We start from the raw sequence: 16785 nt of genomic DNA on the forward strand, positions 1-16785 counted from the left end.
CTCCGATTATTTTCTTATTACTTTTATCCCACTCTCTTCCCCCTTGAAGGACTCTCGAAACACTGCATCTATTTTATTGCTTCCTCTTTTTCTCTGCTCTTTCAGCTCCCGCAGACTCTCTCATTTGCATGAAAGAATTTGTACTAGGTTTACAGATGAAAACCAACTTCTGTGAACTGGTGTTGTTGACCATGTGTATATTAAAGAGGCTAGAAAGAAAGGAGGAATCATTATATATTTGGAAGGACGCAGTTCATGAGCTTGAGGAGAATATCGCTTTTTCACTGCACCATGGCATGCATTGTTGGCATTATTTCTGCTGTAACAGCCAGAGATCTAGATTTCAACAATGTGATACAGTCAGTGCTATCATAGGAAACCTCTCCAGCTGTCACCTAGAATCAGTTGTCCTTTTCTAAGTGGTGGTTCCTTGGTGCTGTATATGACAATTGCATTTGGGAGCTAGAAATGGTCAAAAGGCCTGTGAACTATTTCATACTGAGATGGAAATGCAACTCGGACAAGAAAGAATGTAATTTATGAACCAGCTGAAAAAAGTTCCATTCTGAAAGTCTGTGAAAGACTACATTTACTTTAAGAACTGAACACGGAAAGACAGAAGACATGGGGTAATACCTCCTGCTATAAATGGGTGTTGTTATCAGTGGCAAACAAGGCAAATGTGTGTCAGCACCACGTACAGCTGCTGCCAGCCAAAAGAGGGACTTTGCATCCAGGGCAGCACGATGCCCAGGAGGCAAGAAAAAAGGAAGGACTCAAAGGAGGCTAATTCAAGGCTAAACCTCTCAACAGAGCTCTAGATACACCATTGGCATATAGAACTCAGTCTTGCTCATAGCAAAACTCCAGGCTTATCTGCTTCTTAAAAGAGGACATCCCCAAAGTATGGTATATTTGGGGAACTTGGACGAAGTTGTTTGGTATATTTGCAAGGCTGCTTGGGTTATTATCTTTCATAAATTTTGAAATTCTTTCTTCATCTTACCGCACTTGATCCTCTGAGGAAGGAGAGCAAGTTTCGACATACTGGCAACAGAATCAGCATGCAGTTGAAATTCAGACAAGCTGCAGGGGCCCTTGCCAGAGCCAAAGCACGCTGTAATTGGAGAGATGCCATTATTAAATGAATTACCTATGACATTATCCAGGACATGGATAGGCACAGATTTCATTTATGTATTATATCATAACTTTTCTTGAGTGTGAGACCTACAGTTAATTAACAATGTTCACATTTTAGAATAGTCATGCCCTGGCCAAGTGAGAGGCATGCATGCAGACAGAACACATTCCTCCAGATAGACACCTTCTATTTCCAGTTTTGAAATCACATGGTTGTACAAAAAGGTCCCTGTCATGTCTGACAGTCAATGGCCAAGCACAGATGCAAGTCTAGGCCATTAGTAGAGTTTTCTGTCCCAAAGCTATAAAGAAAGTCTCACTGCTGTGGTTTCAGTTGGCTGGGGGGTTATGACAGACGGAGGGACAGCTTATGAGGGAAGTGGTTTTATGTTCTCTGTTGTCAGTAAAGGCAGTCTAGGGAAATTTGTTGCCTCATCTTTTAGGAATATATTCCCTTAACGTTGCTCTTCACATCCTGAATGATTTCAGATTTTGACAAAGACTGTTTGAAAGGAGGCAATAATGACCATATTAATCCAAACACACTGAAGGGAAGGAAAAGATAATGTTTGCTCTCCTTGCATTGATTAGGACCCTTTCAGGTTTCAAATCACAGTAACTGACTTGGGGTTACACCGAGATGTAGTTATCCAAGCACAGGTCTCTGTGACTTCAAAGGCAACTGCACCATGATTTTAATCCATAGATCTGAAGCTGTATGTGGAACAGGATTTCATGCTTTCTTGAATTAAACCATGGCTTTGCAAACGTTTTACGAAGTGCCATGTTCTGTAATTTGAAGCTTAGACTGATTTTTATGCCTGTGATCAGGCTTTTGAAATATGTGAACAAATGAATTTTCCCTGTCAATTGGTCATGACCCATGGTAGCTTTGGAAGCAAGTTTGTGGTAGGACACATAATGCTGCCTGAACCTGCTGGGTTACATTGAATAGCCCAGGGTCCAGGATCACTTCACTACTTGACTATTATTCACACACTTGATGAATATATGAACAACGATTGCATGGGGAAACGATTGCAGAATAGTTCAATGGCAATATTTTATTCATCTTTTGCTTAACAAAGCAGCCACAATGCATGTTCACTTTAATTACCAGGAGCATAACAGTTACCTGAAAACATCTTTAGAATAGGATCTCTCTATTTTGCTTACCAGCTTTCTATTCAGAAGCACTGGACATCTGTCTGCATTCAGTTATCTCTTTGCACATGACTTTTAACCCTAACATGAACCTGCTGCTCCAGCCACTTGATCCTGTTTCAGTCAAATAAAACTAGGGAAGAAATGCTATGTGCTCAGTCTATGCCAAGATAGACATGTTTTGTACTTACGCCAAGAAGTACTCTGGTGTAGAAGAATTTTGGTGGGACATCATATGCGAGATAGTACCACCAAAAGAGGAAGACATTTAACCCCAGCCACACAAGCTGAAAGACAAAAAAGAAGAAACTTTACAGTTTGTTGTTAGAAATCATACATCTGAATTTATACAGTTCAGATAATGGTTAATTAGTTCATTGTGCTCCTGTTTGCACAGGGAAGCATACTACAGGGTATGAAGAGTTCAGCAGGGGTGACAGAAATTTTTCTGGTGGAAATGGGCTCTGATGTGTGCACACAGGAGTACAGGAGTGGCAGTAAACTAAAATACAGCAATGGGTAGCTGAAACTTTTGCATAGCTCAAAGGGTTTAGACATGTAGACGTGGCACTTAGCGACATGGTTTAGTGGTGGACTTGGCAGTGTTAGGTTTATGGTTGGACTCGATCTCAAAGGCCTTTTCAAACCTAAATGATTCTATGATTATATAAGAACTGTCATATTATAGGTGTTTAGCTAAGTCTGTGAGTCTAGTTGAATCTCCAAACATCATTAAAGGTTAGGGCCTCTTCTAAATGGCGGTTCCTCAGACATATTAACCTATGTAAGAGGAAGACTTAGGAGCCGTGCCAAAGGACAAAGAAGCTTGAGATCTAAATATAGATGGCTTAAATTACACGTAAGGCCAAATGTTTTCTATTGAGCAGGAGGCTCTGAAGGTCTGAAATCAGCCAGCAGGAAATACTCAACACAGGCACATTGGTAGTGGTTAGACTACCCAAAACTGGGCTTCTTCGTAGCTGTACTGCAGCATTCTCTCACACTTGCATATCGTACTGTGCAGGTTTCTTTAGGGAAAGAGAAGTTATTAGCCCTTCTCAAAGCTATCTAAGGCAGCTACAAGCCTGTCTGGCCACAGAGATCATAGTGAATGTGGCCATTTGCCCTTCTGGAGCTGGTTGGATGATTTCATATATGATAGTGAAATCAATCTGTATCAGTGCACCCTTAGTCTAAGTAGATTTACTACGTGGTGCATGAAAACAGGGGAGAGAAAGTTTGAGAACTGGGAGAAAACCCAATCTCTGATTATAAGTTAAGGATGCCAGAAACTGTGACATTACAGTCCCTCACCCCTCCTAACCCATATGCTTTGCTAGTTCTTTGGCCCAGCTGACACTGTAAAAAACTTGGGATTAGTTTAGATCTTGAAAATGTCTTACCCTTGTGGCATAAGTACAGGGAAATGAAGGGATTTCCACCAGGGTAAGGCAGTATGTGGGAAATCCCCAAAACCTTATTAAAAAGCTAAGCTCATCTCAGGATTAAATGCTTAGGATATGTATTTAAAGTGAGAGTGTGCCACTTCCATGTACAGTAGCCTGACAGCATGCCCAGAAGACCAAGAAGTTTGGCATGATTCTTGATGGTCTCTCACAGTTCTTCTTGATGTTGACCCATATGGAACATGGACCCTTTGAAAAACACTGTGACACCCTCTGGCAACTTGGGTTGAGTTGCAGAGTTAGCAGCCATCCATGCTCTTTACCTAGGGCCAGTGAAGGCAGCATTGGCTGGGGTTAAGGCTGCCATGTTTCTGTTTTGTTGGGGTAAATCAATAGGAATTGTGGGTGTCCTGTTTCTGTCAAGCACTGGATAACCCTGTACCTAGTCAGTGTGCAGTAAAGCTGTAGAGGACAACGCAGAACACTTTGGTAAGGCTTCCAGTGAACTGTCCTTTTCGCTGGTTTCTTTGTCAGTGACTTCTTTGGTTTCCTGCCCTATTAGCTGACCTTGTTATAGCTTTGAGACTCTAAAAACAAATTCCTTATTTGAACAAAATAAGGGCCTCTTACTTATTTCTTTCAATATTTCAGTACTAGTGGGAAAAAAATATGCCAGAATTCACCTCCTGTGAGTTTCAACTTCCTCAATTCACTGAAGGTGAGAGCAAACACAGTTACTCCTTTTCAAAGCACTAAAGTGCCAGGATTATGTTCCTAAACTAGAGCTACACATCTACAATGTAAAGGTAATATGTAAGTATTGATTGTTCATAGCAGCAGAAATACCTTTCTGAATAAAGATGTTCACATTTCAGTCAGCACAAATATAAAAGTTCTCTCTCTTCTTTTTCTTCCTGTCAGTACTTACATATACTAACCATGCTTGACAACAATCCCTTAACTGGTATTACATTTCAGTGTTGTATATGTTTTTATTTATATATCTACATAAAATTGTAGAGCTATAGCTCTTGTATCACACTGTGAAGTGGAAAAATAGAAAACACTGAAATACTAACTTCTGCCTAAGTTTTCTCCAAGGAGGACTGTCCTGCCTTACTCTTTAGCACTTTTAAATGTGACTGGGATTTTCAGTACTTTTAAATCTTGCTCAGAATGAATTTAACCTACTTTCACAGCTATTCTGTGCAAGTTGTCTACAAACTCAGTTCAAATACTAGTTTTCTTAATGAAGCATTCATGAATCTCTGCTCTAAATTCTGAAATCTGACTCTAATACAAATACTATACTTCCAAGACACTGTGCTTTCAGTTACACCCCTTTTTGCTTATAAAAATGCAAGATAGGCTTGTTGTTGTAATTGCTTTCTCTGTTGAAGCGCTCATGGTTAAGCGAGATGTAATATATTATTTGTTTTCTTTAAGTCACTGATGCATCCAAAACCCCCAGATACTTAAATATTTCTAACAAAGCAAATGAAAGTCAACATACGATCATTTCTCAGTTGACAATGAAGCCTACAGCAATCGAGATGATACCAGACAGAGCTCCTTAAAACTTATTCTCTTGAAGCATTTCACCGCACTTGGTGCCCTAGTTTCTGAATAACCAGATGCATCCTGGCACAGTGAGATCTGCTTAGTACAACTTTCTGTAGAACTTTTTACTACACACAAATCACAATAAAAATTGTACTTACAACGACGAAGATGGACAGTCCTTCATTCTCCACCCAGTTACCCATGATTGCCTGAGACGAGCGTGCACAACAGCCCCCGTGTTTCTGGGACAGCGTCTGTCTTCTCTCATAAGGAAGTGAGAGTAGAAGCTTGCAGCAACCTGTTTCCTTTCTCATTCATTTAGGAAAAAAGTTAACCATTGAATCATGTCCATAGTTCTGTTTCAAACATGTGTCTACCATCTTTACATATAACTTTTCATAATCCAAATATATATAAACTGTTGAAATAGACTATTTTTTTCCTTATGATACAGAGGATAAAATAAGTGACACAACTGGTCAGGTTTTCTGCTAGAAGATGTATTGCCACTTTATATAATTTCAAATGCTGAAATGCAATACAGAATACACAGAAGAGTTATCTCTTCCCAGCCTTTTCTTTTTTAATCACCTCAGGTCTGAGTTGCTGTTCCTGCTGATCCTCTTTGATAAATAATCACTAGAATTATTTCTCTTCCAGTAATTCAGTGTCCACAGAAGCTTCCAAATGTAATCTAACACTCCTCTTGTCTGGTACATGCAAGCCTTGCTACTTCCTCTCTGCTCAGGCCAAAATCGAGGACACGTGTCACTAGATAGGCTATTTTTCATATTTTGCACTCTTGCAGAGTCTGCAGCCCCAGGAACCATGTCACTATATAAGAAAAAAATTAAAGTAAGCATTTTGCTTTGGTAATTAGAGAGAAAAATATGGCTAATTGCCCAAATATATTTTAGAGTTTACAAGCCAAAGGATATTTATCCCAAGTGTATTTGTTTAGAAAAAAAAAATAATTAAGGGAGTTTAATGATTTGTGAATGTTTTGCCTTTGTGGTATCACAATTCCCAAACCTGCAATACAGAGTGCAGAATGGTAGTTTGGAGGAAGCTTTGGAATTAAGAGGGACCATCCTTGGGCAAGGTCCAGGCCCTAGGGAGGAGCAAGGTGTCCAAACATGTCTCCCGCTGGCTCGTTCTCCTGTGTATTCCACCCACTGTGCCACAGAAATAACAGATCTCCTCCCAAAGCGACCGACACAGGTCTGTCTCCTTTCCAAAGAGGTGAAGTGTATGTACATATGGTGTTCTTTAAAGATCTTTTTAGGCTTTAGAAAGTAGCAGAAGGGCAGTTTGACCGGTGGTGTCTCTCTGCCAGAGCTGCGACACCCTGTTGGACCCTGCAGAATTTCATGGCTCTGAAAGGCCTGAGCGAGCCCGGCATAGCCTTGCGCCATGCTAATAGCTTTAGAGCATAGCGACATTTTCACAGGCCTGATCCTGCACCTGCTGGAGTAAACAGCAAGCTTCTTATCACGTTTGTATGACTGAAGTTTGCTCTCCAGCGTAAATGCTGATCTGATCCGCAACTGAAAGCAAGATGTCGAACAGGTAATGAGGGCAAGAGCTGGAGGTGGGATAAAACCTGTGTGACTCAGGGCCGTCAGAGAAGAGACTCAGCACAGTCTACCTTACTCTGGAGTCACTCAGAAACAAGCTTCCTTAGGGCCTGATTCTGGCAGTGATGAGACATTTGGTCACGATGTAGAAATGAAGATGAGGGGAGCTGGGGTAAATACCTGTGCTCTGGCTAGCGGCTCTCTTCCTGCCTCTACTTCCAGCATAGGACTGCCTTCATTCAATTTCTCCTGGAATATGCCCTCCATAAGGTGACAACTGGGAGCTGAACAAAGATCCATTGCAGAAACAAACTCATACATTTCTACATCTTTCTAAAACAAATAGACAAACACAGCTATCTGAATGATGCAGGTGACTTCTGCATTATTATTCCTTCTTGAGTCATGTAGAAGTAACAGCTCAAACATAGCCCAGGGTTGAAGAGCAGTCCTTCACCTCCTCACATAGGCAGGATTGGCAGTGTTTTAATCATCTTCCTCCACAGAAGCCTCCCAAGCTGCAGTAACTGAAAACCTAAATGAAGTCTTCAAAACCTGTTAAATGGGGTTTGCAGCAATCTCATTTGACAGGCTCTGTGTTGGGCCAGGCTCTCACATGGTACCCGTCGCTTTGATGGCTGTCCCAAATGGATATCAGCAGAGGGTCTGGTCCCCCATATTTCTGTTTATGGAGGTAGCCTTTCGGAGCTAAACAGCTAGAGTGGTTGGGGAAGGAAAGGAGGACAGCAGTTCTGATCTGTGGATGTCCATTCTTGTTGTGAAGACTAGCCTGTTCTCCCTGCCCAGAAACGGCAGTGCTCTTGCTGCCCCTTAGTTCAGGCTAAAGTTACTTACAGCTTCTCTGGGGTGAGCAAGTGCAGGCATCCGGGATGTTCTGAGCTTTGGCCAGCCCTGCCTTGCCTGGAAGCTCCTCAGGCACCAGAGCCACTGAAACACAGATTTACTGGCTCAGGCCACAAACCCAGCAGGGGCTGATCTTAGATCAGTCACAGCAGTCGCAAAGTCTGACGTCCTCTTAACAGCCTGAATACAGGCCATTAAACAGAATATATTTCAGCTACTCCCAGCCTAGCAATTATCAAATGCACATAGCTGATCTCACTGCCTGAACTCAAAAGAAAGAGTAGAGGTGCTGGGCCCTTCCACAGCTGGTGAGTTCTGGTGCTCCCTGATGTTTGTGAGTTTTCTCATTAATTTCAAAAGTGATGGGACAATGCACAGCGAACTTTGCCTGGTTGCTGCAAGTGCCAGGTGTGAGTAGAACTGGTACCAAAACCACCCACGCGTCACCCCTGATTTAATTCTGGCGCTTGCACCTTCTGAATGAGTGAAACGTCATTGCTATAATATTAGGAAGACTTGCATGTTTTATACTTCGATCTAATTTAAAAAATGCATCCTATACAAGAAAAGGCAACATTGGCAGCTGTGTATGAATTACGTAGGAGTGTGTAAAACTGGAGTATGGAAAAAATGAAACACTATCTCATTCTGTTTCTAAAATTTCTTTCAAGCTAGATGATCACACACAGCATTTTTCATCCCTCTTTGCACTGAAAAGTTCGGTGAACAGTGATCCTTCTGCAGTATGACAGTTTTGCAAAAGTATGCAGGTCTCGGGGTTCTGCATTTCCTTGCAGTAAGTTTATCCCCTTGCTTGGGAATTAATTTAGTTCCTCTCCTGCTCTGTGCAAGCGTTCTGCATATTCCTGCACAGATTTAATGCCAGACAGTTGCAATAGGCCCAGGTGTTTCACAACTGCCTCCTAAAAGGGACAATGTAAAATTCTGCATATATAAACCCCAAAAGAGAGAGTGATAAGAAGAACAGAGTGAAAGAGACCCGGCTGCTGCATTGCTGAGGATGTTCCTGAGCTGAGGTTGCTGAGCTCCTTCCCATGTAGCCGGAGCAAAGCCAAGGAGAGACCCTGATTAGCCTCTTTTATTTTTGTAGGCTGAAATCTTTATTTTGAATGCTGTGCAATCCTTGTTTATCAACCTTCCCTTGATTCTACACCAAAGAGGAAGAAGCGGACAAGAGACTTGTCAAGCTGTCTTTCCTGAAGGGGCTGCCTTCACATGTAGCCTGAAGCTGTCACTGTGAATGCGCTTGCCTTCACTCAAGGGAATGACATAGTCTGACACTCCTGCTCTTTCTGTTTTCTTTACAGGATAAATGATTCCATGCTGAAATGAGGGCAGAAAAGCATATAGATGTAAGCCAGGAAAAAAAATGCCAGTGAGACTGCAGTGAGGACTGGCAGATCCTCCTATGTCTTTGTTTTACAGTATAACCCTGAATGTAGCTCCCTGCTCCGGTACTTCCTCACACTGCCTTTTGCAATGATCATGAAACCCCTATGCTGTAGTAAAAAAAAAAATCCATGTATGATCCACATGCTATTGGCCATATCAGTCTTGGCTTGAAGTCAAACAGCACTAGCACAAAACGGGCCAGAATGGCCGCGCACTGCTATGTTATTGGAAGGAAGAGCCATCACTAGTGATGTACCGTAAGTACAGATAGAAATTGTATTATATTAAGCTGGCAGTAGTTTCCAGGTAGAGCTGGAGTAAAGTTAGGATAGGATAACCTCCCATGCATAAAGGCAGAGACCAAAATAACCTGGCTTTGTGTGAGACTGAGGGAGAGGAGCCCAGCTTGTAGCCTTTCGGCAGGGTACCAGGCTTTATGGTCTGCTAGTCTGGCTCTGGGACTGGAAAACAACTATCATCGATTTGTTTCTCCCTGTGTAGCTAGACTTCTCTTCCCGTGGCTTCAGATCCACTAGCTTTACACATGCCAGCAATAGCCCGCTGTAACTCTTCTCTGCCCGGAGAGAGGGACTTCACCAGAATCTGCTGACCAGCAATTTTCCACTCAAGAAAACGCCTTGAAAGATGTGAGAAGGAGGGCCGTTTTCTCCTATGCTCTTATCATGCACCGCCTAGAAAACTTCCAACTCAGCCCTACCAAACCGAAACGTCCCCAGAGGAGCTGTAGCTAGCGGAGGCGGGTGGCTCACCAGCCCCAGACTGCACTGAGGGTTGCACGCTGCGGCAGCGCGGCTCGGCGATGCCACCCGCTGGGCAGCACGGACCGGCCCAGGCCCCACACCAGGAGCCGGCACCCCACATCGCTGGTGGGGTACAGTTCAGCTGAGGGTGCTGGAGGAGATGTGCCCATTCGCTCCCAGACCTTCCCAACATACGCACCTGTCCTTGTGTCCCCTTTTCTATCGCATCCCTGTTCAAAATCTCTTTCTTACAGTTTCCCCTGCCTGTGATCTCTCTTTCAGTGCTGGCATGTCAAATCCCATTTCTAATTAACAGCTCATGATCACAGTGTGGGAAAGGACCTCCAGAGATTAATTCCAAATAGGATCCACTAGAACTGTATCACTCCTGGCACATGTTTACATCCCCACTTCCACAACTAGAAATAAGTGAGGTGCCTCGCAGCCTGCTATAGCTGTGCTTTAGTAGCTCATGACCGAGACCGTCCTGTGCAAAGAGGAGTCCATTTAAAAACGCATGAGAGGAGAGGTCTGCTCAGATGGTGTTAGTGGACTGGGCCAGGCATTGGGGAGTGAGATCCCTGTGAGTCTGTGCACATTGCCTTTTGCAGAGGTCCCTGGACCAATTCTGGCAGTGAATCTCGTGTGCTTTTGTTTGGGGAGAGACCTTGTTGTTCTGCTCCCCAAGGGATGCTGGTGCAGCGTGCAGGGTGGTGGGCAGTGGTAAGGGGCGAGGCAGATTTTTCTTAGGTGCCTCTTGGGGCACATTTTCATTCATTAGGCTACGTGCAGTATTTCTAAAGACACTGGGGAGTCTGTGAAATTTTTCTAAAAGACTTGTAAAAGCTGAGGAAGAAAACAAGCCCACTGTCAGTAAATGTAGGTTTACATTTTGTATTAAATGCTAATTTACTATTCAGGGATCATCACTTCCACAGGGAAATATTTTAGGTGATAATAAGTCAGAAACAAGAATGAAAGTCACTGGTGTGAAACTTAGGTAAAACATCAGCACAGCATTGATTCATTGACCACCATGGCCTACAGTCTCCAGACAATGGCTTTTTTTTCCTCTTTCAACTAAAAATGCCACTTCCTCACTGTTTTGCTCAGGATCCCAGCTCCCACTCACATGGCCGACTGCTGACTTTTGCAGCTATGTGCTCCCTGATGGATCTGAAAGTCTAGTAGACTTGACTCATCACAAGCCATCTGGTGCTAGAGAGAGGCAGGCTGCCTTGTGCTAGGATTTCCCTATTGCTCCACATCTATCACTTGTCTCTCATCTTTGACTTCAAAAAACAATTTTTGAAAACGAGTCTGTCTTTTTACTGCATTTACACAGTGGCTAGAGTTGGATCCATGTTATGATATTAAACGGGGAGCCTGGGAGCATGCACATGCACACAAAAGCCATCACTTCACAGAAGGCTCTGTAATCCCAGGTCTAAGCTAAACCTGCACCATGCCCTGATACAGCTCGCTCTGTTGGCTGGCTCAGTGTCTTAGTGTATGTGTTACAGCAGTGGAAGAAATGGCATCAATATAACTACACAGCCATAGAAGTATTCCAGTATCCCCATTCACACACAGGAACAGCTGCCCAGGTGTGAACACCGTAGCGCCTACACCCTAACTACACAGGTCTATATTACTTCACATTGCTGCAGTTTCTCTTATAAAATACAAATGAGAGCTGTGATAGGTTTTTGCTGATTTTTCTCTCTCCCAGTCCTCAGCATGGGGGTGACAGCGTGACCCAGTTCAGTTAGCAGATGCCTGTCCATGACCAGACAACTGACAGATAGAGCCTCTGGCTCAGTCCTGTTTGTACCGAGGATTTTTAGCTTTCAGTAATATCAGCAGGGGAAACACTGAAGAATGATGTCATGTTTTATGCATGTGTCTAAGTAAGATAACATGACACAATGAACTGTGGCACCAAGGAACAGGCTTTTGCTTAAAAATTATCCTTCAGCTAAGTTACTAAAATGTGCTTCGTCCCTGTGCCAAGACTCGGCAGGAAGCCTATATGCTGCTAAATCATACTTAAACTGCCTCTTAATATAGCATTACGCTGCTCCAGCCACACAGTCACTGGATTTATATGCTTTCCTTTGCTCATTTGTCATGATAAAGCTTTTTTACTTCTGGATTTGCCCTGATAACTTGGACACTTGTCAAAGTAGCTTGCAAAGCCCTCCCTGGCTTAAGTTACACTCAAGAGAAGCTCAGAGGCATCCATCCATCTCTTTGGAAAACTTAATGAAGACACAAATGACACACAACCTGAGCTATGAACTGGGATGACTTTCTTCCAGGCTGAATTACGACTGGATTAATGGAAGACTCCTGTTGCAAGACTGTTTACAGCACTTTGTACATACACACATACCTCCCTCCTGTAGTACATTTTTAGCAGTTCCAGATAAACCGCTATTAAAAATGAAATTGAGTGGATTAGATTGAGGAATACAATTTCCACAATATTACTTATTCATTATCTTTTTTGCTTTTATGACCTTTTAATATAAGGTTTGATGGCTTAATGATATGCTGTTATTTCCATTGCTCAGGCTTTCATGGCAGTAGCAATAGGCTGGAGATAACCTCAGTTCTTTCTCAGTTGGGTTTACAGATTCTTCTCTTCCATAGTTTTCTGCTAAAGTTAAAGGAACTGTGACCACCTTGATCAAAATCAGAGCTTTTGACTGCTAATTACAGTGGCCTACGACACTTTATTTTGCATTCTGGGACACAGGCCCATCTCACTGAGACTTCTGCTACCTGGCAGGGAGGGCCTACCAAATCATACTTCAATCCTTTGCCAGTACTTTTTCCATACAAATATGCTCTTACACATGCTAAAATTGCATTTAGTTTTCTAGTACACTGGATTTTCTTGTGAATGAGTGATATGCTTAAGAGAGTTTGTGCTTTTAATTTTAGATCTCCCATTAGTAAATCTTCCCTTTTCCTTGCCAATTTTTTTTTCCTTTTTCTTTTTCGCTTGAAGAGACAACTGCTCATTTGCTGTTATACCCTGGGAAGAACAGTGATGTAGGGTTTATTAAGATAGCAGCTCAAACCCATAAGCCCTTGATTGCTATAGTTCGAGTGATTTGTAGGTGTTTGCTAACGGACTCCTGCCTGGGGCCCTTGGGGGCTTCCATTTCATTTTGTACCAATGGCAAATTATGCTGAAGAGCCACGTGTAATTGGCAGTTGAGTCATTTGATAAGTTAATGGTACTGCACTCTTTAGCCTTCCCCGAATTTGCCTTACCATCCATCTTTATGGCACAACATCAACATCATTACCGATGTTCATATTTTACAGCAAGGCAGAAATAATTTTTCTCTTATTACATTCCTTGCCTGTTCCCACCTGATAACCTGTCTCCCCTGCAGTGTTTTCACTTTCCTCTTACTTTAAGGTAGTTTAGTTCATTTCTGATGTACACAGCCAAATGCCCATGAACAAGACTTAGCATGTGCAATGCCTTAGGTTTCTCCAATCAATTATATTTTATCTTTCTGTAAAGAACAGACACTGATTTTTCAGGGCATTGTATCTTATCAGCTAATGAAGAAAACATGATCCAACCAGAAACCAGCCAGTTACTACATGGTGTTACAAACTCTCTGATATATTGCACAACTCATTGTTTTTCTTTACATGCATAAGGAAGGTGGAATCAGCTAAGCAAAGTGCATGTATTATGTCAGTGGTAATATTTCTGTTCTGACCATTAGCATGGAAATTAACTGTTTGTGTTGAGATACAGAATTGAAACTAATGTGTGTACTGCAACACAATGTATATAATTAAGACTATGCTGGTATTAAAACAGACAAACAAGAAAGAGAGATAAATTTTTAAAAAATTAGGCTATGTCAAGGATCAGGGAAACCCTTTCAGTTTCTGAGGCTGGGTACACTGCCTGGCTGTACCTGGACTCCTTACTGGGACTTGCATCCATGCACCTTAGAGAACACCAGTGGGTAAATCTAGGTGCACATATTTCTGAGTTGCCCCATACATTTTTGTAGGTTTGCAAAGACATTTTATCATTTTCATAAAATATTTCTTCTGCCCATGTTTGGTCTTTTTTCTCCTTGTTGCTTAAAAAAATAAGAAGAAAAGGAGGGGGGAGGGGGAGGAAGGCCACAATAATCCACAAACACAATGAAAAAAAAATGTCTAAGAAACACCTAATTACTCTGCGGTTGTAAGGCTCCCTTCCTTTCCTTGTAGATCCAAAATTGATGCTACTCCTTTTTGAAAATCTCCTTTTCATTCTAATTTTTTTTAAAATGACACCTGCATGCTTTTGAGTAACTGTACTGCCCACTATTATTAAAATTTGCAATGTGGCAATGAAGAGTTGACGCACTCCATGAGTTCAGCCCTTTTCACGGCCATGCAACTTTGGCTCTAAAGAGCAGCCCTATTGGAAAATGCAGCCGAGTGTTTCACTGTGCCTTGTTTCTCCATTTCTATTTAAAACAACCACCATAAAGCAGCAGAGAGGAAGGAGGAGTAGCTGGGACATGTATTCTAAAGAATATAACTGGTGTTATGAGGGCCACCAACTGCAAAATTAAAGGAACTGCAAGCACCTCTCTTTTTTGTTAGCTGCTGAGTTTAGTGCACATCTTACTGCAACACAGATTTACAAGAACTGCAAATCCATGCATAAAGGCAATGAAATGCAACACTGGTACTGTAAGGTGCTGTGCCGCTGTTTTGATATTTAGCTCCCACTCTAGAAGCCAGATAGGAATTAATCTTTGCCTTCACTACCTCTGGCATTTTTCTCCATCTGAATCCATCCCTCATCATTTTCCTGAAAGCATCTGTGGGTGATTAAAGCTCTGTACTGACAGGGCACATTAATCAGATGAAAAGAATAGCTGATGAAAGAAATTTCAGAAGTTAACATCTGTAATATTTATTCACTGTCACTGTTTGCTCTGTCAAAATAGGAACTTAAACAATTATGAACGTGAAGGCACAAAACGTGTTTAAGACGGGCTGTTTCTAGTTCATTAAAGCAGGTCTCACCTTCAGGACCAAGAAGTTACAACTGTGATGTCATTCCAGAAGAATCTCAGTAAGCAACATCCAGCTAATTAGCATCTATCACCTGCTTAGATGCGTTTACCCATTAATGTTGGTCTGTGACCAGAAGCCTTTACGCATAGCAGCATTCACATATGAATTTCACACCGGAAAGATGAAATTTTCATACCATTTTTCAATACAGACACTCATCATTTCTGTAAAACTTAATTTCAGTGGCAGGAGATTTTCCTTACAACTGTGAAAAATCCAGAAAAGGATAAAACTGTTCTTTTTTTCCAGGATATAAAGTTGTCATTCATTCAAGGGAGAGATTCAGTAAACTTGCACAGTGTCATTTTGAAGCACTTACCTTTCATTTTGACTTTAGTTTTGGGGTGAACCCAAGAGACCTAACAGTTTTATTATACTTATTTTTCTTGGTCAGTAAAAAATTACATAATCCTTAACACTTCTTAGTTTTCAAGTCTTCTGTCTCCAGTGAATCAAACTTACCATCTCTGCCAAACTACTTTATATTCGTGTTTCTGTGATGATTCCTGAGAGACTAGAGGCAGTTATCGCAGCTGCATTTTAAAATACAGGATTATAAATATCCACCATGAAGTTTGGCTTGCAAACATCTCAATTCAAAATCCTGTTTTCTTTGGCACATAAGCCCTTCAAATAAGAGGAAGTAATACAAAATGGTTTATTGTTTGAGACTAGGTATTATCAGCTGCTATAGGAAAAAAAAAATCTAGGAACTACTGGAGAATTAAAAAAAAAAAATCCCCCCCCCTTTTTTTTTTTTTAAATTAGATTAGTGTACCAACCCCAGGTATTCACCAATTCTGAGTCAGCCTGCAAGTGTCACCAGATTGGCTTGCAAATAATACCTTTTTTTTCTTTTAAAAGAGGGTTCATTTTAGTTGTCAGACATTTTTCAAGTCTAACAAAACCCTGTCTTTCATTAGAATGATCAGAAACTTACTTTAAATAAGTTGTTCTGCAATCAATGGAACAACACAAGAAGTATAATTTCCTGTAGAGTCCATACTGCATCCTTTAAACTGAAGTGACTCCTATTATCTCTCATGACTTTATGATGTCCTCCTCCTCCTCTTTCCTTCTGTATCTCTTCATCTCCGCAACTTCTCGTCCTCTTTCACGCTCACGGCAAGAGGTAGCAGGTATGTGGATCGCTGAGTGATACACAGGCTTATCACGCCTAAAGCATGCTGACTGCTTGGCTTGCTAAGTGGTCAGCAAGAAGGCCAAAGTAGATAGCTCATGCTGAAAGCTCTCTTATCAGTAGAATCATTTTATTAGTTCCCATCTTTTCCTCCTGGAAGCTGATAGTCTTCACAAAGCTTGTATAAACCTCTGTTCTTCCTCAGATTTCTGCCCTCAGAAAAATTTAGTTATTCTACAACAGAAAAACAGTGTGGTCACATAAGTTTCTTTTCTTTAAGAAACCATGTTTAAAACAAAAAGCAGAGATTCTCTCAGACACTATCAAGAAATTTGTGATAAAAATCCCAGAAATTATCAACCTTGTGCCTGAATCTGAAGTTTTTCATTTAGGTTTCAATCTGCGTTTGATTAAAAAAAAAATGCTGGATACTCATTTAAAAATCATCCCTTAAGACTAAAAATATTATCTGTAAGAAGGGATAAATTACTTTCTATATTTTAGGGAGCGCAGGTCTTACCAGCAGATAGTGGTGTTCATCACCACCAGGACTTCTAAAACCTTTTCTGATTGTTCCTCATTTAAGTGATGTGCACACATTACAGCTTGTTACAATGTATCTATTTACACCTGCA

General features: G+C 41.5%; 1 protein-coding gene across 5 annotated transcripts in view; it reads right to left on the reverse strand.

The window, feature by feature from the left end:
* The window catches only part of CYBB (cytochrome b-245 beta chain), a 56784-nt gene that overhangs the window by 20188 nt on the left and 19811 nt on the right, over positions 1-16785 (reverse strand). For 2 of the 5 annotated variants that reach the window (XR_015704692.1, XM_087757234.1), the window contains 4 exons: positions 15950-16384; positions 5435-6110; positions 2499-2594; positions 1007-1117 (listed from right to left, as the gene is read on the reverse strand). Coding sequence is in view for 4 of the 5 variants with exons in the window: in XM_087757234.1 (XP_087613360.1) it covers positions 1007-1117; positions 2499-2594; positions 5435-5590 (363 nt within the window). In the remaining variant the exon portion in view is untranslated. Of the gene's footprint in view, positions 1-1006; positions 1118-2498; positions 2595-5434; positions 6708-15949; positions 16385-16785 lie in introns of those variants that run through there. The other 3 variants (XM_087757235.1, XM_009473449.2, XM_087757238.1) reach the window with 3 other exon arrangements.

Source organism: Nipponia nippon, unplaced genomic scaffold, assembly GCF_047370975.1.
Source record: "Nipponia nippon isolate SJK-2023a ecotype South Korea unplaced genomic scaffold, ASM4737097v1 scaffold_2, whole genome shotgun sequence".
Classification (NCBI taxonomy): domain Eukaryota; kingdom Metazoa; phylum Chordata; class Aves; order Pelecaniformes; family Threskiornithidae; genus Nipponia; species Nipponia nippon.